Consider the following 17,779-nt stretch of genomic DNA (forward strand, 5'->3'; position numbering starts at 1 on the left):
CCCATTATCTTACTAAGTACCACCTCCTTTGTGATTGTGATTGTGGTACGTTCCTCCCCGCCGATAGCCTCTTGACTATCCACTGTCAGAATATTGTTCGTGTCCTCTATCGTAAAGAGTGATACAAAATATTTGTTCAGAGTTTCTGCCATCTCCATGTTCCCCATTACTAATTCCCCGGTCTCGTCCTCTAAAGGGACCAACATTTAATTTAGCCACTCTTTTCCTTTTTATATACCTATAGAAACTCTTGCTATCTGTTTTTATATTTTGCGTAGTTTACTTTCATAGTCTATGTTCCCTTTCTTAATAATTTTTTTAGTCGTTCTTTGCTGGCTTTAAAAAGCTTCCCAATCTTCTGACCTCCCACTAGTTTTGGCCACTTTGTATGCCCTTGTTTTTAATTGGACACCGTGCTTTATTTCTTTAGTTAGCCACGGATCGCTATCTTTTCTTTTGCACCCTTTCCTCCTCACTGGAATATATTTTTCCTGAGAGTTGTGAAATATCTCCTTAAATGTACACCACTGTTCATCAACCGTCATATCCTTTAATTTATTTTCCCAGTCCGCTTTACCCAACCCAACAGTTCCAGCATAACCGCCCTGCTCCTGTATTCTATGCCTCGGCTGATAAAGGCAAGTATTACATATGCCTTCTTAATCACCTTATCTACCTGGCCTGCTACTTTCAGGAATCTGTGGTCATGCACTCCTTTGTTCCTCTACACTTCTCAGTATCCTACCACTTATTGTGTATTCCCTTTCCTTGTTCGCCCTCCCCAAATGCATTACCTCGCACTTATCTGGATTGAATTCCATTTGCCACCGTTCTGTCCACCCGACCAGTACATTGATATCTTCCTGCAGTATGCAGTTTTCTTCTTCATTATCAACCACACAGCCGATTTTAGTATCACCTGCAAACTTCTTAATCATACCCACTATATTCAAGTCTAGATCATTGATGTATATCACAAAAAGCAAGGTACGTAGTACTGAGCCCAGCGGAATCCCACTGGAAACAGCCTTCCAATCACAAAAACACCCATCAACCATTACCCTTTGCTTTCTGCCTCTGAGCCAATTTTGGATTCAACTAGCCACTTTGTCCTGGATCCCATGGGCTTTTACTTTTGTGACCAGTCTGCCATATGGGACCTTATCAAAAGCTTTGCTAAAATCCATATACACTATATCATACGCACTGCCCTCATCGACCCTTCTGGTTACCTCCTCGAAAAATTCAATCAAGTTAGTCAGGCACAACCTTCCCTTAACAAATCCATGCTGACTGTCCTTGATTAATCCGTGTCTTTCTAAATGAAGATTTATCCTGTCCTTCAGGATTTTTTCCAATAATTTTCACACCACTGAGGTTAGGCTGTTGGCCTGTAATTACTCGGTCTGACCCTTTCTCCCTTCTTAAACAAGGGTACCACATTAGCAGTCCTCCAGTCCTCTGGCACCACACCTGAAGCCAGAGAGGATTGGAAAATGATGGTCAAAGCCTCTGCTATTTCCGTTTTTGCTTCGCTTAACAGCCTGGGATATATTTTATCCAGGCCTGGGGACTTATCCATTTTCAAAGCTGCTGAACACCTTAATAGCTCCTCTCCCACTATCTTTATTTCATCTAATATTTCACACACCTGCTCCTCGATAGTAGTGTCTGCATCGCCCCTCTGTTTTGTGAAAATGGACACAAAGTATTCATTAAGAACCATAACCACATCTTCTGCCTCTACACACAGATTACCCTCATGGTCTCTAATAGGCCCTACCCTTTCTTTAGTTAACCTCTTGCTCTTAATATATTTGTAAAACATCTTTGAGTTTTCCTTGATTTTACTTGCCGAGAATGTTTCATGCTCTCTCTTTGCTTTCCTAATACCCTTTTTAATTTCCCCACTGGAGTTTCTATGCTCCTCTGGAGATTCTGTAATATTTAGCCCTCTAAGTGGATATCTAAGTGAAGTTGCAGATTCCCTATTTCAGCTGGATTTTAGTTACCATCTGATGCTCATGTAGGAAAATTGGACTTTAAAAAATCCCCAAACTACATATCTCACAATAACCCAAGTAAATTTACCCATTGAAATTGTCTTCAAGCCTCAGCCTGTCTCAAAAGCCGATGCTCTGATTGGAATTTTTTATCCCAGAAAAGTTCTGTACAGATTCCATTCACCTCTGTACGTTTTGCAGACTATTCCGGCTTGCAAGTTATGCATTCAACTCCATTAACTGCATTTGTTAGGGTGCCCACTCTTCTAATCAACTCATGGTGCTCACTTCTTCATTAATTTATATCTTCATTATTTTCTGCTGCTCCAAGAATTAACTAATACTCCATGCTCCATTAAGTTATTGATTTGTTGGTGTGTTTTGGGCCTATGAATTTATTAAATCACTGTAGCGTGCTTCGCAACTAATTTGCCAATGCCTATTGTTGCATTAATTGATTAACCGGTGCCCTCTGCTCCATTAATTTTTTAATTCACTGCTACAACCACTGCTTAATTTATTAATTTGCTGGTACCGGCTTGTCTATGAATTTACTGATTCAATGGAGCCCAGTAGTCTACTAATTTGTTAATTCATGGGTATCCGTTAATGTCAGTCTTGGTTTAATGGTAGCACCCTTGCCTTGGAGTCAGAAGGTTGTGGGTTCAAGTCCCGCTTCAGAGACTTGAGCACATTATCTAAGCTGACACTGTCAGTGCTGCCATCTTTTAGATGCTATGTTAAACCTCTCAGGTGGACATAAAACATTTCCTGGCACTATTGGAAGAGCAAGGGATTTCTCATTGTGTCATGGCCAGCATTTATCCCTCAACCAACATCACGAAAAACAGATTACCTTGTCATTCATCTCATTATTCTTTGTGGGACCTTGCTGTGTGCAATCTGGCTGTGACATTACTGTGCAGTGACTACACGTCAAAAGTACTTTGTGAAGCGCTTTGGGACTTCCTGAGGATGTGAAAAATGTTATATAAATGCAAGTTCTTTCTTCCTAGCTGTGCTACAATGTCCATCAGTAATCTTGAGTTGTTGTTAGTGAGTGCTGAAGCACATGGTTTGTGTTGTTTCTGTAGGTTGAGTTTCCCTGTTGTAACTTTACAGTGTTAAAAAAGCTAATGACGTAGCCTATTATCATTTAAGTTCCATTAATGTTTAATTTCCTTGTTATTTTAGTAGCATGATATTGTCCACTGTCTTAGGGTCAATTGTCACCACATTCTTTGGAAACATCAAGGTAAGATGTTTCAATAAGTCTTGACTGTCCATGTGCAATAAACATATTATATACATGCCATCATGCCCAATTCAATGTACCATTTGTGCTCAGGGAATATTAACAACTATTCGCATTCTCATCATACAGATTAGTATCTCCAATGAGCTATATTACCACACCACCTCTATCTGTAATGTTTTTGGCTGTCACAAAATAGAGCAGCAATAACCAAATTGAATGTCACTAGATTTTGTATAAAACTGTTGAGAATACTTAGGCCGAATACTAAAATGATTATTTTTGTCCATCTTTCAATAAAAGTAGCTAAGAATTTCTGATAAATCAAATCAAACACAGTTCACAAATGGTGATGTGCTGGAGATTTAAACAAGTACTGCTATCATCTCTGTCATCTGGAAGGAGGAGAGCATGCCGGGAGATTTCAGAGATGCAGTAATTGTGACCATCTTTAGAAAAGGGGACAAGTCCGACTGCGACAACTACAGAGGAATCTCCCTGTTATCAGCCACTGGGAATGTCGTCACTGGAATCCTCCTCGACCATCTTCTTCCTGTGGCTGAGGAGCTCCTCCCGGAGTCACAGTGCGGATTTCGTCCTCTACGGGGTACAACGGCATGATTTTTACAGCGCGACAGCTGCAAGAAAAATGCAGGGAACAGCACCAACCCTTGTACATGGCCTTCTTTGACCTTACAAAGGCCTTTGACATAGTCAACCGCGAGGGTCTATGGAGCGTCCTCCTCCGTTTCGGCTGCCCCAAAAGTTCATCACCATCCTCCGCCTGCTCCACGACAACATGAAAGCCATAATTCTGACCAACATATCCATCACAGACCCAATCCACATCTGGACCGGGGTCAAGCAGGGCCGCATCATCACGCCAACCCTCTTCACAATCTTCCTCACTGCAATGCTCCATGTCACAGTCAACAAGCTCCCCACTGGAGTGGAACTAAACTACAGAACCAGTGGGAACCTGTTCAACCTTTGTTGTCTCCAGGCCAGATTCAAGTCCGTCCCAATCTCTGTCGTCGAGCTACAGTACGTGGACGACACTTGCGTCTGCGCACATTCAGAGACTGAACTCCAAGTCATAGTCAACATCTTCACTGAGGCATACGAAAGCATGGGCCTTACAGTAAACATCCGTAAGACAAAGGTCCTCCACCAACCTGACCCCGCCACACAGCACTGCCCCCCAGTCATCAAGATCCACGGCGCAGCCCTGGACAACGTGGACCACTTTCCATACCTCGGGAGCCTATTATCAGCAAGGGCAGACATCAACGAGATTCAACACTGTCTCCAGTGCGCCAGCGCAGCCTTTGGCCGCCTGAGGAAAAGAGTGTTCGAAGACCAGGCTCTCAAATCTGCCACCAAGCTCATGGTCTACAGGGTTGTAGTGATACCCACCCTCCTGTAAGGCTCAGAGACATGGACCATATACAGTAGGCATCTCAAATCACTGGAGAAATACCACCAACGATGTCTCCGCAAGATCCTGCAAATCCCCTGGGAAGACAGATGCACCAACATCAGTGTCCTCGATTGGGCCAACATTCCCAGCATCGAAGCATTGACCACAATTGACCAGCTCCGTTGGGCAGGCCACAATTGTTCGCATGTCGAACGTAAGACTCCCAAAGCAAGTGCTCTACTCGGAACTCTATACGGCAGGCGAGCCCAACCTGGGTAGAGAAAACGTTTGAAGGACACCCTCAAAGCCTCCTTGATAAAATGCAACATCCCCACCGACACCTGGGAGTCCCTGGCCAAAGACCTCCCTAGTTGGAGGAAGTGCATCCGGGAGGGCGCTGAGCACCTCAAGTCTCATCGCTGAGAGCATGTAGAAACCAAGCGCATGTAGCGGAAAGAGCATCCGAAAAACCAGTCCCACCCACCCTTTCGTTCAATGACTGTCTGTCCCACCTGTGACAGTGACAGAGACTGTAATTCCCGTATTGGACTGTTCAGTCACCTAAGAACTCACTTTTAGAATGGAAGCAAGTCTTCCTCGATTTTGAGGGACTGCCTATGATGATGATGATGATAATGATGACTATCAAGTTTCAACCTATGAACTATTACCTACAGTGCAAAGAGCACCACAAGCTATAATAGAAATGGATAATCTGGACAATTACACACGGCACCACCAAGGATTTTTGGAAGGATATCAACTCTAATAAACAGTGAGGAAATCAAACAGCTACAGATAACCCAGAGCAGCAGTGGACCTAAGAACTTAAGCATTGCGTTCTACAAAACAACAAGCATATAGTCCTTCCTGAAACTGATATTGCAGACAGATATCCACTGGGGACCCCATCAGAATAGTATAGACAGTTACCATACTGGACCACCATAGAATCTGATCAAACAGGCACACACTCAAAAATAAGGTGCAATTTTAATTTAAAACACACACTTGTCACTTCCTTTCAGAAGGTCCAAAAGCAAAAAGAGAGACGTGTTGATTATGTGTTGGTGCACACCTGCCACAACTTCATCATACATGTACAGAACGACAAGAAGTTGCCTAACTGTCTCACTGCACATCTTGCATGATTTTCATAAAGGGGCAAAGCATTTGGGGGTCATTTTAATCTAACCCGCCATGGAAAGTAAAATCAAGTCGGGTGTAAAAGGGGCAGCCAATCCGAGCGCAGCAGATTCCTGCTGGGTGGGTTAGGGTAAATTGGGAGTCAAATGTCAGAATTTAAGCAAAATTTTTTTTTTTTTTTTAAATTCGTAGCCAATCGTTCCAATTCTTTGTCAAATCACAAACGCCAGAGGTCACCTTGCACACGCCAAGGATCACTCAGCGCCAATGCTCTTAGCCAAAAGGCCTAGAGCCACTGCACCGTTCCTGGAAGTACTGCAATACCAGGTTCGTGCCATGGAGGTGGATGGGTCAGGTCCCCCACACACCTCCGTGGAGGTGGATGGGTCAAGCCACCCCACCCACCTCCTGTTTCCAAAAAAGCAAGCATATACCTTCCTGATCCAGGGAGAACCACCCGGAGGTCATGGTGGCTACTCCCCTGTCAGGTCAGTTACGCATGATCTTAGCCAAAAGGCCGAATTTAAGCAAAATTCCTTTGCCACATCCAACTGTTTTGCTCAGTTTGGATTCAATTGGATTGAGAAAAAACCCAGGCCTGGAAATTGGATACCACTGGAAACTGTGCATGGGCACCACAATGCGAGATATCCCCGCGTCTGTTCAAAAAGCATAGGCAGCACATCAACTTCGTGCTGCCTGCTAATTACCATGATTGTAGCACAGTCATGCACGGAATGCACTGCTGACAGGCTGTGCGCTCAATAGGGGGCCGAAATTTGTGTTGCTGGAGCGAGACTGGCTTTACTTAAAGCTAGCCTACTCCTCTTTAAAGCAGTCTGCAGCTCTTAAAGGTGAGCTATCTTCTGCAGATTGAAAAATAAATAAAATTCATGCAACACTAGGCAGCCTGCACCGCTTAAAGGTAAGCTGCCTTCTGCTGATCAAGAATGCTAAATGTGCTTCAGCACAGACACAAATGGTTCAACAGGCCAGGGGTAGGATACCCAGTGTCTCGGATGCAGTACTCCAGCTTTGTGCAGGGGGTCGACACTGGAAGAGAGGTCTTCTTTCAGATGAGATGTTAAACCGAGGTCCCATCTGCCCTCTCAGGTGGATGTAAATGATCCTATGGCATTATTTTGAAGATGAGCAGGGGAGTTGTCACCGGTGTCTTGACTAATGTTTGTCCGCCTATCAACATCACAAAAGCAGATTATCTGGTCATTATCACATTGCTGTTTGTGGGAGCTTACTGCGTGCAAATTGGCTGCCATGTTTCCTACATTACAACAGTGACTACACTACAAAAAGTACTTCATTGGCTGTAAAGTGCTTTGGGACATCTGGTGGTCGTGAAAGAAGTTACATAAATGCAAGCCTGTCTTTCTTTATTTAGTTCTCTCTCTCTCTCTCTATCTCTATGATAGAAGGCCAGGAGCCCCTCCAAAAAGAAAGATGTGGGACCAGATCGCTGAGACAGTCACTGCCAGTCCCCCGCTGCCCCCCCCCCCAACGACCTGGCCTAAAGAAGTTTCATGACCTCAGACGAGTGGTCAAGGTCAGTGAATGCACTTCAAAAGCCGTCTCCTACCAACTACACCATTAGCCTCACACACTGCTCAGTGCATACCCTCTGTCCTCATCACTGACCTACCAACAATCTTTACCAAACACAAGGCACACCTCACATTCCTAGCTTCAATTCACCCCTTTGGAGGAGGCGGCACTGGCCATTCTTGGCAGGGGCATGGCTGAGCTCTTGCCAGCAAGGGGGCTGAAAGAATACGAGATGCCAGTATCCTCATACGTTATCTTCCTTCACACATCCCACTTCCCCCTCATCCAACAATCTCTTCTGATTTACAAGCTGCATATGGTGTAACCATGCACCTCTTGCTTTTCCCCCTCCACCTCATCACAACTCCACCCTTGTGTCTCCCTCATTTCACACACCCAAGAAATCCAGCTTGCTCAGCCACTGGGTCAACAAGGAAAGGGAGAGGAGAGTGAAAAAGAAGAAAGTCCGTCACTCGATTTCACACTCCCAGCCACCAGCTCCTCGAGGTCGTCCTGCAAGGCCATCTGCAGTGTCCCCCCCACTGAAAGTCAGCTCCAATGTTTCATTGCTTCGAGACTACTATTAAATGTTTTGTGTGGTTTACAGCAATCACTGGAATATAACCTTCCATCCATCCATAGGAACAAAATAAAATGATAAATGTACATCAGTTTTTCCCCACAATTATACTCCTCTACTTGTGAGAATTCCTGTAATTTAGTTTATCCAATAAGAGATATTTGAAGAAAATATACTAAATTATTTAACAAAAAAATTCCATTTAGAAATAAAATTGAAAGCATCTGTCTTAAACAATGTCATGAAATTAAAGGCATAGGGGTGGGAAATTCAGTATAGCCCGGTTTGAGGTGGTGACACTGCTTGGTGGTTAAATTTAGCGGCGGGCGATATTTGCCGCCAGCAACTGGGATATTCACTTTTAGCGCCACAAGACGGGAGTGGAGCACTAAGGGAAGGGTTAAACCTTCACTGAAGTTCGTGGCAGGCGCTGATACCATGCCGCTCAGGCGGGAGGTGCTTAGCGCCCCTTTAGCGCTCCTCTGGGGCATTAACGGGTGGCGCTAACAACCGAATTTCTCCCCCATATAATCTAAAGGAGGCTCATATTTGTAACCCTTACCTGTGTTAGATAGGAGTTTGAAATGTAGAATAGGCTATCCCATCAATGATAATAATGACCACCATTATCATCTTCAGTGTAATGAATGGTGTGGGGGTGCTGGATATTAAGCCCACAAAGTTACCCCAAACCACTGCTGGCACTAAAACTGGATTATGACACTAGGATTCTCTCCCAGCAGCTGAATTCTTGATGCTATTCATGAGACCCATGTCATTTTATTGCATTGGGACACTCGAGCCCAAAACAAGACAATGGTTTGGTCCAATCTAGTCTCAAAAATTTCTCAAAGTATTTACTTCAAAAACACATGTTTTATTTAATCAAGACTGCCAAGCAGTGCTTGGTGCTGATTCACACGCTGGATACAACTAAGATCTCACACAGAGCACAGTTTGACATCAACTAAAGACACACAGCTCTCATTCTGCATTGACTTGTTATACTCAATTTAAAAACATAAGAGTAGAATGATAAAAAAAAGTTTTATCCCATCAAACATGCTCTTTCCAGAGTCTGTGTGTAACCTATTCTCACGGATTCTACCCTTTGTTGAATTGCTGTGTGACAACTGAGCTAGTTCTCGAGATACTGATGGGGTCATTGTATATATGCAGCAGGGAGCTGCACTAGTTGGGAGCCTGTGTTTGAGAATCAAGGTTACAATTCTGTAGACCTAACTCCAACCCACAGTCCCTTTGAGTGTGGTTTCCATGCTGGGAGCACGGACAACGGACAATCTGTTACGTGTATTGCCATTGATCCCAAACACTGCTGGAGGTCATCACATGACTCATTGTTGCAATACTCACAGAAACTACATTCACATAGTCGTCATCGGAAAGTGTTTCCAGCATTTCGGAGACTGATGTTCGAATTAGTTTCAATGTTAGTCCACTAACACTTCCGCTCCTTTTTTGTGGAAAAGAAAGCAAGGAAATGGTAAAACATTTTAATCTCGACAAAAAAAATAACAGATAGAATATTTTGCAATGTTTGTAAAGTACTTACACATCTACAAGAATGAGCATGTCCTTGGGTGAAGCAGCTCCCTGAATGTACCTGAGAGAGAAGAACAAATCAGTGATGCACCATTAACATTACGATGTGAGACACTGCCTAATAATCTATTTAAATATAGCTGCTGCAGTCTTTTGGGGGTATTATTTTGTTCTTAAACAGTTTACTCACAAACATAATCATCTGCCAAGTTTTGTGACCAGTAGAGAAAAATAACTGGTACTATTACCGCATAATAATAGTGTAATAGCACGTCTATGGGGAAAGAGCATGGAGTGGGAATAATTGGATAGATTTTTCAAAGAGTTGGCACAGGCCACATGGCTTCCTTCTGTGCTGTATGATGATTGGCTCATCGAGTTGGCACCATGAAAGTCATTATTTTACCTATCTGCAAAACACACTAGAAAAAAAATTGTTAACATTGTGAGTACAGATCATTTAAAGGAAAGAACTAGCATTTTTCATGTCTTTAGAATGTCCCAAATTGACAGCCAATTAATTACTTCTGATATTTAGTCACTATTGTTATATGGGCAGGTGCAGTAGCTAATTTGCTCACACAAGGTCCCATAAACAGGAATAAGATAAATAACCAGTTAATCTGATTTAGGTGGTGTTGATAGATAAATATTGGCCAGGGAACTGGAAGAACTCGCCTGCTCTTATTTGAATATTGCAATGGAATCTTTTATGGCCACCTGAACAGGCAGATGGCAATTCAACACTCCTTCAGTTCTGCACTGTAGAGTCAGCCGAAATGACATGCTCAAGTCTTTGGACTGGGTTTCAACCCATGACTTTCTGACGTACAGGTGAGAGTGCCCACTGAGCAAAGCGGACATTGTCACAACCGTATTCTGATGAAGGGTGTTTACTTAAAAACATTAATCTATCGTTTCTCTTTTCAGATCCTGATGGACAAGCTCATTCATTTGCTTATCAAGTCAATTGTTTAATTTTTTAAATGGATAATGAAATAGCATAATGACTTAGTAAGAGCAAACTATTATGATGTTTTCTTAATCCAAATATATTGTTCTGAAATAATTCAATGTTACAAAGGATTTTCTTCACAAAATGGCCACACTTCCTAGGGAATATTGTTTATGAATGAATTATTGAAGATTATCAATTTTACAATAGCATAGATTTCCCCTTTATAAGTGTTACCTTAAAATAAAGCTTTTATTGTTGCTTTTATAATATCCCTTGTTGGAGTCCACTTGTAGAACCCTTTATCCATCCTAATCTCTATCTGTCAATGTTGCAAGTGCTTATCCTCAGATTTAGGGGAAAATGGTAATTTAGTTGGCAATTTACTTACTTGCACGTGAACTGTAATACAGGGTGTAACTAGTTTCGTATTACTAACCACCACCAATACCAAGAACAGCGTCAACTAAGGAGGAAATCCAACTGCAACACTTGTATGTAATTTATTCTCTGTATACCAAGGTTGATGACCTTTCATTAGTACCGGGAGATGTTATGGAAGAGCAGCTTATAAAGGTAAAGGGGGCAGAGGGAAAACAAAGGAATAATCTGTAATTAGGTGGAGGACAGGAGATGATTAAATGACAGAAGTGACACTGATGTAAGGCAAAATGATGTAACAATGTGAGAAATAAGTGATGTGTCTGAGATCTGGAGGATGTGTGAATGGTTACAACAGAATAGCAGAGGGAGAGGGAATCATGGAAAATCTGGCAAAATGGAGACGATTCCAGTGGCCCGCGAATATGGTGGAAGAAAAGGACAGGTGACACCAGAGGTACAGACCATCCTGCCGGCTGTGTACCTATAGGGGATTCCCATCCCAAGCACCAGCCCACAACCTCTCCCATTCCTGGAAGCACAGGTGCATCCATGCTGCATTACAAGCGCCTGTTCGCTGAGAGTAACTGGGAGCTATGGATACGGTCTGGAGTTGTTAAAGTCAATGTTAAGGCCAGAGGGCTGTAAAGTACTTCATAAAAGATGGGGAGGCCTCTCCTACATCGAGGAGACTAAATGTAGATTGAGTGATCGCCTTACTGAGCAGCTCTGTTCTATTCGCAAGTGCGACACTGAGCTCCCGGTCACTTGCCACTTTCATTCTCTGTCCCACCCTGACCTCTCTGTCCTTGGCCACCTATATTGCTTCAAAGATGCTCATTGAAAGCTCGAGGATCAGCACCTCCTCGTTCTACTCTTTATTAGGTGTTCATGTGTAACTTCTCCCAGTTCTGACAAAAGGTCATTGCCCTGACACACTAACCCTACCTTCCTCGCTCCACAGATGCTGCCCGACCTCCATAGTGTTTGCAGCATTTACTTATGTTACTTCACATTTCCAGCAGTATTTTTCTTTATGTTGAATTTGCCTTTCTCCAGTGTGGATCTGTGTTCACTTGTCCTACTTTCAGGGACTACTTCGGTAACCAAGCAGGTGCAGCACTGTTATGTGCTCTGCTGTTCCTTTTATACCTACTGAGCAAGAACGTATTCCTCAGATCAGCTGACGGACTGCTGAAGGCAGCCGCTGTAAGGCAATCGGTTTGTGCTTTCTGCCTGTCAAGTATGGGATAAAGTGTTGGATTCAGAGCTCAGTATTGAGATGGAAGCGGATGTTATTATGGATGCAACAGTTGGGCGTCTGAGCACAGCAAGATAAACGAGGAATATCTCTGTAATTTCTGTTATGCACCATCCATTGGGCACAAGGCACTGGAGCACATTGCAACAACCGGTCTTATCTGACTGTGTGTGCCTGGTCATGCTGAAGTAGCATTGAATAAGCAGACTGACTGGCGAGCTACACCTGCATCACCAATGGCAAACTTCGACTTGAAGCCAAAGACGTCATTACTCCTATTAGCACCAAAGTTAAAATCTCAGACACACACAAATTAGGTTTATAGACCAGAGAAGTTAATTGCACCATTAACATTGAGGCCTTTGAATTACTATGGGCCATAATTTATGGCCCCTACGGGTGTGTAAGGGGTGCGCATGCGCCCATAGGGGCCGCCCAAGTTCCGGGTTTAGGCACGCGAAGCATATGTGCTAAATCCCGGAATTCTCTTGACAGATCCTCTGCATTGCTGGGAAAGGGCCTCCACAGGCGGAGTGTTGGGCTATTTGCCCAATTCTGCCCAGCGAATGCCCGTGAAATTCTTACGCCTGGTAAAAGCCCAGGGATATGTGGGCCTCTACGCAGGCCTATGCATAGAGGCCCAGGAGTGCAAGTCTCCGTGGATCCTGAGGCAGAAGGTAAGTTCATAGATTTTTTTTGCTGGTCGGTGGCATCCACCCGCGGGAAGCCTCTGACCGCAAATACAACCCCAATATGTTTTTACAGACTTGTTTTAAATTGAGAATGATAGTGGAAGGACTGATGCAGGACAGTAAGCAGGAGGGAAAATAAACTAACAACAACTTGCATTTGTATAGCATGTTTAATGCACCAAGATGTCCCCTAGGTGCTTCAATGACAGGCCTATGGAAAATAGTGAAGTGAATTCTGGAGAGTAGGATCCAGGCAACTGAAAGCTCGATGGTGGGGCAAAGGGAGATGCGCAAGAAGCTAGGGTGAGAGTCTTCCTGATGATGAGCTGAAAGAGGTTTAGATTCATTCAAGGCTGGATACCAAACAAACAGTTCAGCAGTACAGAGGCAGTGGAGATGGAGAGCTGGGTGTTTTGGTATACATATGGACTCTGCAACTGGTGTGGCCAAGAAGCAGCATGTGTGAGAAAGAGGGGGACAAGGACATATCCTTGGGTGACTTTGGAGGTGATGGGAAGAAAAGCTGTTGCATAATCAAATAGTAATGCTTCGATTACCTCAAACAGGTTTGAAATGACTGCAGATTATAGAGAGGATAATAGTTTTGAAGTGCTGAGAAAGATGGAGATGATTTTATGAGCTTTGATATCAACACAAGACTCTATAAAGAAGGAAGAGTGATAGGATGGAGCTTAGGAGGAACAAAAGTGGGAAACTTAGAGGAGTAACAAGCATGGTAACAGTTTTAAAATAGATGAGAAAAGTAGTAATGAAAAGAAAAGATTTGAAAGCCAGAAATTAGAGGATAGCCCAGATAGGAAGGTTTATTATCTCATCTCCCATCTAGATATTGAGAGGTGTGTTTGTCAGCTAATGCTTTGAATTCTAATGCAGCGAGGTATACCAGAGATTGGTCCCAATTTAACTAAATCTAGGAAGCCGTATTGACTAAGTAGACAATGAACAGTGAATATTGAAGAGAAATTATGGGAAGGGCAAATCAATAGGGGGATAGGTGCTGTTCTCTGCAGCCGAGAGCGTAAGTCCTGAAGACTGTGTTGCTGCCCGGTGCCAGGGTTAAGGACATCTCCTCTGAGCTGGGGAGGAACTTGGAGTGGAGGGGGAAGATCCAGTTGTCATGGTCCATGACATCCCAATGACATAGAAAGAACAAAGAAAGAGGTTCTGCTGAGGGAGTATGACCAGTTAGGGGCTAAATTAAAAAGCAGAATCACAAGGGTAATAATCTCTGGATCACTACCTGAGCCAAGCAAATTTGCATCGGGTAAATAAGATCAGATAAATGAACACGTGGCTCAAAGATTGGTGTGGGAGTAATGGGTTTCAATTCCTGGGATACTGGCACCAGTACTGGGCTAAGAGGGAGCTGTTCGGTTGTAATGGGCTTCACTTAAACCATGCTGGGACTAGAGTCCTGGTGAATCGAATAACTAGGGCTGCAGAGAGTGCTTTAAACTAAATAATGGGGGATGGTGGGGGGGGGGGGGGGGGGGAGGGCGGGGGGAGGGTTCAGATGAACGAAAAAGTAATAAGTCAAAGAGAAAGGAGAAGGCAATAGAGCAGGGTAGCGATGGTGGACATGATAACCAGAGTGTGACAGGAAGGGGCAGAATGTATAAAAATGAGAAGGTGTCAGAAAGTGGAGTCAAAGCAGGAAAAACAAGGTAAAAAGGCTAAATTAAAAGCTCTTTATCTGAATGCATGCAGCATTTGTAACAAGATAGATAAGTTGACAGCATAAATAGATATAAATGGGTATGATTTGATAGCCATTACAGAGTCATGGTTGCAAGGTGACCAATGCTGGGAACTGAATATTCAGGGGGATTTGACAATTTGCAAGGACAGACAGAAAGGAAAAGGAGGTGGGGTAGCTCTGTTAATAAAGGATGAGGTCAGTGCAGTAGTGAGGTGATGATATTGGCTCAGAAGATCAAGATGTAGAATCAGTTTGGGTGGAGATAAGAAATAATAAGGGGAAAAAAATCAGTGGTGGGAGTAGTAGTCTATAGGCCCCCCTAATAGTAGCTACACTGTTGGGCGGATTATAAATCAGGAGATAATGGAGGCTTGTAAGAAAGGTATGGCAATAATCATGGGCGATTTTATTTTTAATATTGATTGGACAAATCAAAATGGCCAAGGTAGCCTTGAGGAAGAGTTCATAGAGTGTATTTGGGATGGTTTCCTTGAACAATATGTTGCGGAACCAACCAGGGAGCAGGCTATCCTGGATCTGGCACTGTGTACTGAGACAGGATTAATAAATGATCTCATAGTAAAGGATCCTCTAGGAAAGAGTATTTATAACATGGTTGAATTTCAAATTCAGTTGGAAGGTGAGAAAGTTGGATCTCAAACCAGTGTCCTGATCTTAAATAAAGGCGATTACAAAGGTATGAAGGCAGAGTTGGCTAAAGTGGACTGGGAAAATAGATTAAAGTGTATGACAATTGAGAAGTGGCAGACATTTGAGAAGCTATTTCATAACTCTTAACAAAAATATATTCCAGTGAGAAGGAAAGACTTTAAAAGAAGGGAGAACCATCCGTGGCTAACTCAGGAAGTAAAGGATGGTATTAAAATGAAAACAAAGGCATACAAAGTGGCCAAGATTAGTGGGAGGCCAGAGGATTGGGAAATTTTTTTAAACCAGCAAAGGACGACTAAAAAAATAATAGAGGGAAGATAGATTATGAGAGAATACTAGCAAGAAATATAAAAACAGATAGTAAGAGCTTCTACCGGTATATAAAAAGAAAGAGGGTGGCTGAACTAAATGTTGGCCCCTTAGAGGATGAGACTGGGGAATTAATAATGGGGAACAGGGAAATGGCAGAGACATTCAACAAATACTTTATATCGGTCTTCATGATAGAAGACACTAAAAACATCCCAATAATGGATAATGAATGAGCTATAGGGAGGGAGGAACTTAAAACAATCACTATCACTAAAGAAAAAGTACTCGGTAAAATAATGGGACTAAAGGTGGACAAGGCCCCTGGACCTGATGGCTTACATCCCAAGGTCTTAAAAGAAGTGGCTGCAGAGATAATGGATGCATTGGTTGTAATCTACCAAAGTTTCCTGGATTCTGGAGAAGTCCCAGCAGATTGGAAAACCGCAAATGTAACACCCCTATTTAAAAAAGGAGGCAGACAGAAAGCAGGAAACTATAGACCAGTTAACTTAACATCTGTCATTGGGAAAATGTTGGAGTCTATTATTAAGGAAGCAGCAGCAGGACCTTTGGAAAAGCATAATACAGTCAAGCAGAGTCAGCATGGTTTTATGAAAGGGAAATCATATTTGACAAATTTGCTGGAGTTCTTTGATAGACATAGACATAGAAAATAGGTGCAGGAGTAGGCCATTCGGCCCTTCAAGCCTGCACCACCATTCAATAAGATCATGGCTGATCATTCACCTCAGTACCCCTTTCCTGCTTTCTCTCCATACCCCTTGATCCCTTTAGCCATAAGGGCCATATCCAACTCCTTCTTGAATATATCTAACGAACTGGCATCAACAACTTTCTACGGTAGAGAATTCCACAGGTTCACAACTCTCTGATTGAAGAAGTTTCTCCTCATCTCAGTCCTAACTGGCTTATCCCTTATCCTTAGACTATGACCCCTGGTTCTGGACTTCCCCAACATCGGGAACATTCTTCCTGCATCTAACCTGTCCAATCCTGTCAGAATTTTATATGTTTCTATGGGCCAAAGTTTCGAGCCGCGCCTAGAACAGCGCAGTCCCGACCTGGACGCCCGTTTTTCGCGCCACAAAGTGCGCCTAAAAAAACCCTCCAGATTCTCCACCTCCCTGCAGGTCCTCTGGCCCTCGGCGCAGTGCAGCAGGAGCTGTAGGGGGCGGAGCCAGGTCCCTGCGCTGAAAACAGTGCCGGGACCTCTACACGTGTGCAGTAGCTCCAGGCGCCCAAAACTGTGTGGGAGGGGCCAAAGCACGCAGCCCCTAGCCCTGGCCAAATGGCCTCACTGGGGCTGCGTGAATAAGGCTCCTCCCACGGCCAGCTCCTGCTTCCTCCCGACCCGACTCGACTCCCACTTCCCGCCTCCGGACTGGACCCGACACCGACCTGACTCCCGCTTCCCCCCCCCCCCCCCCGCCCCCGGACTGGACCCGACCCGGCTCCCACTCCCCCCCCCGACTGGACCCGACCCAACTCCCGCTCCCCCCACCCCGCCCCCGTCCCCGGACTGGATCCGATCTGACCTCCCTCCCCCCAACCTGACCTCCCTCTCCCTCCCTCCGACCCGAACCGAACCGACCTCCCTCCCACCATCCCCCCGACCCGACCCAACGCCATCTACCTGTAAATCTGGTGCTGGGGACGGGCCCTGCCCGAAGTCTCGGGCCCGGCCCGTTCAGCCTCCCTCCCCCTTCTCCTTTCCCCCTCCCCGCCAATCTCCTTCCCCCCCCCCGCCAATCTCCTTCCCCCCCCCCCAATCTCCTTCCCCCCCAATCTCCTTCCCCCCATCTCCCCTTTATCCCCTTATCCCCCCCTCCCCTTTCTCCCCATCCCTCCCCCTTCTCCCCCATCCCTCCCTCTGCTCCCCCCTCTCTCCCTCTACCCCCCTCCTCCCCCTCCCCTCGCTGTCAGAAACACAGACATTGACAGACAGAGAATGAGAGACACACACAGACAGACAGACAGACAGAGAGATAGAGACACTGACAAAGACACACAGGGGGGCGGGGGGGGGAGGGGGGGGCATCCCAGCACGCTGTTGGAGGGCTCCCGGTGCCGCAGTCAGTAAGTAGAAAATGTTTTATTTATTTTTTTTTTTTGATTGATTTATTGGTTGATTTATTGATGTATTTATCATTTATTATTGATGATGGCTCTTTATTTGTAAAACTAAAGTGTTTAATGTTTGTAAACTTCCCTTTAACCCCCACCCCCCCCCCCCCACCA

General features: G+C 44.4%; 1 protein-coding gene across 3 annotated transcripts in view; it reads right to left on the reverse strand.

Moving 5' to 3' along the window:
* Positions 1-17,779, reverse strand: part of LOC139278518 (voltage-dependent calcium channel subunit alpha-2/delta-1) — a 794,302-nt gene that overhangs the window by 259,908 nt on the left and 516,615 nt on the right. For all 3 annotated transcript variants that reach the window (XM_070897372.1, XM_070897370.1, XM_070897371.1), the window contains exons 9-10: positions 9,538-9,588; positions 9,339-9,438 (exon numbers count right to left, since the gene is read on the reverse strand). In XM_070897372.1, the coding sequence (XP_070753473.1) occupies positions 9,339-9,438; positions 9,538-9,588 (151 nt within the window). The remainder of the gene's footprint in view (positions 1-9,338; positions 9,439-9,537; positions 9,589-17,779) is intronic.

This window comes from Pristiophorus japonicus, chromosome 13 (genome assembly GCF_044704955.1).
Source record: "Pristiophorus japonicus isolate sPriJap1 chromosome 13, sPriJap1.hap1, whole genome shotgun sequence".
Taxonomy (NCBI): domain Eukaryota; kingdom Metazoa; phylum Chordata; class Chondrichthyes; family Pristiophoridae; genus Pristiophorus; species Pristiophorus japonicus.